The 2,000-nt window shown below is 63.7% G+C and overlaps 1 protein-coding gene across 1 annotated transcript; it reads right to left on the bottom strand.

The window, feature by feature from the left end:
* Positions 1 to 4: 4 nt before the first annotated feature.
* On the bottom strand, positions 5 to 1,227 carry LOC308148575 (uncharacterized protein; the record flags this gene model as incomplete). Its single annotated transcript, XM_080522049.1, is given in 4 exon segments — positions 5 to 148; positions 150 to 651; positions 828 to 998; positions 1,085 to 1,227. Coding segments are annotated over 4 exon segments (960 nt in total), but the record flags the coding sequence as incomplete, so codon positions are not given.
* Between the last annotated feature and the right edge of the window lie 773 nt (positions 1,228 to 2,000).

The following is a 2,000-nucleotide window of genomic DNA, read 5'->3' as shown; positions in this document are numbered from 1 at the left end:
GGGATCGAGTCCTGCGGGCCAGCGCGTACGACTTCCTCTCAACCGGGCGCTCGGCGGGAGGAGACGCCTCCCGATTGGCCGCCGGGGGCTGTGGGGCGGAGCCGGAGGAGGAGGAGGCGGGCCGGTCTCCCCGCTGCTCCTGCTGCCGCCCGCGGCGACGCCGACGAGTACCCGCCCGGCTGAGGGGGCGGCGCCGTGTGCTCCGGGTCGTCGCCTCCTCCCGGACTCACTGTAATGTCCTCGATGAACACCGGGGGGGGGCCCCCCCTGCCCGCCGCGTAACCGCCGCCACGCCCCCCCCTGCCGGACGCGGCCCTGTCGGGCTCCGGCGGCCCCTTGGGGCCGGGACGCTCTCGGGAATGCATGTGGGGCGCGTTGGTTTCGGCGCTCCGGTACTGGGAGGCGGGCGGGAGGTGCATCGGGCCCTGGTGGGGGGGTCGGCTGCGGGGGGGAGGGGGTCTGGAGGGGTGGCCGCCGCGCTGAGCGGCGGAGAGAGGGGGCATGGAGGAAGGGGGAGGCGGAGCTCCTCCTCGGTGGAGGGGTCCTCCTCCTCCTCCTCCTCCTCCTCCTCCCGAGCTGTGCCAGGACCGGACCGGTCGCTCTCCTCCTCCATCCCTCCATCGCTTGTCTCTGCCGGGAGACGAGTTCTGCCTGAACAAAACACACAAACAAGACCGTCGGCGTCTCCAGGGAATCGAACTCTCGACCCTAAACGTGGGTCCAGACTGAGCTTCTGTCCATTTCCACGTCACGACGTTTGAAAGCCTCAAAGGAATAGAAACGTCTGCTGTTCATCGTTTCCGCCACCAGAGGGCGTCGTTTCCTACCTGGGCCTGCGCTGTCGGTACGTCCGCTCTCCGCCGCCGCCGTTCCGGATGTCGTAGCCGTAGATGGCGATGAGCTCCTCGCGGCTCTTGGGCGCCTGCTCCTCCTCCCGGAACTTGTCGTGCTCCCAGCGGCCTTCGTCTTTCCACAACTTCCTGTTCCGGCCCTTGGGCCTGAGCACAGAACCAAACGCACCCGTCAAGACAGTTGAAGGGTTGGCGTCGCGTGGGGGTGCGGCGGCGTGGCGAGGCGGCGGTACCTCTCCTCCTCCTGGGGGTGGCCCCTCACGTCGTGCTCAAAGAACAGACCCTTCCTGGGGATGTAGGCCGGATTCTTTCTGTCCTCGTCGTCGTCGAGCTTCTGCCGGACTCCTGCTTTGGTCTCCGGGTCGTCTGTGGACTCCTGCGGGACGGGTCGCATGATGACGTCACGCCACGATGTCACGACGTCGCATGGCGACGTCACGATGTCACCACGTCATATCACGACGTCACATCACGACGTCACATCACGACGTCATATCACGACGTCTTATCACGACGTCTTATCATGACGTCACATCACGATGTCGTGACGTCACGGCGTCATATCATGATGTCACGTCACGTCACACGACCACGTCACACCACATGACAACGTCACGTCACGCCACGTCACATCATGTCACGACGTCACATGACGACGTGTCGTGACGTGATGTCATCATGTGATGGCACAACACGTCACATGACAACGTCACGTTGCACCGTCACATCACATCACGTCACGACTTCACATGACGACGTCACGTCACACGGTCACATGACGATGTCACGCCACGCGTCACGTCACATGACGACGTGTCGTGACGTGATGTCGTCATGTGACGGCACAACACGTCACATGACAACGTCACGTTGCACCGTCACATCACGTCACGTCACGACGTCGCATCACCACATCACGTGACGCCGTCACATGACGACATCACGTCACGTCACGACGTCGCGTCACCACGTCACATGACGACATCACGTCACGTGACGCCGTCACATGACGACATCACGTCACGTCACGACGTCGCGTCACCACATCACGTGACGCCGTCACATGACGACATCACGTCACGTCACGACGTCGCGTCACCACGTCATGTGACGCCGTCACATGACGACATCACGTCACGTGACGCCGTC

Source organism: Blennius ocellaris (genome assembly GCF_963422515.1).
Source record: "Blennius ocellaris genome assembly, contig: SCAFFOLD_502, whole genome shotgun sequence".
Classification (NCBI taxonomy): domain Eukaryota; kingdom Metazoa; phylum Chordata; class Actinopteri; order Blenniiformes; family Blenniidae; genus Blennius; species Blennius ocellaris.
The sequence above is the reverse complement of the archived record's forward strand: the minus strand, read 5'-3'. Positions and strand labels throughout refer to the sequence as shown.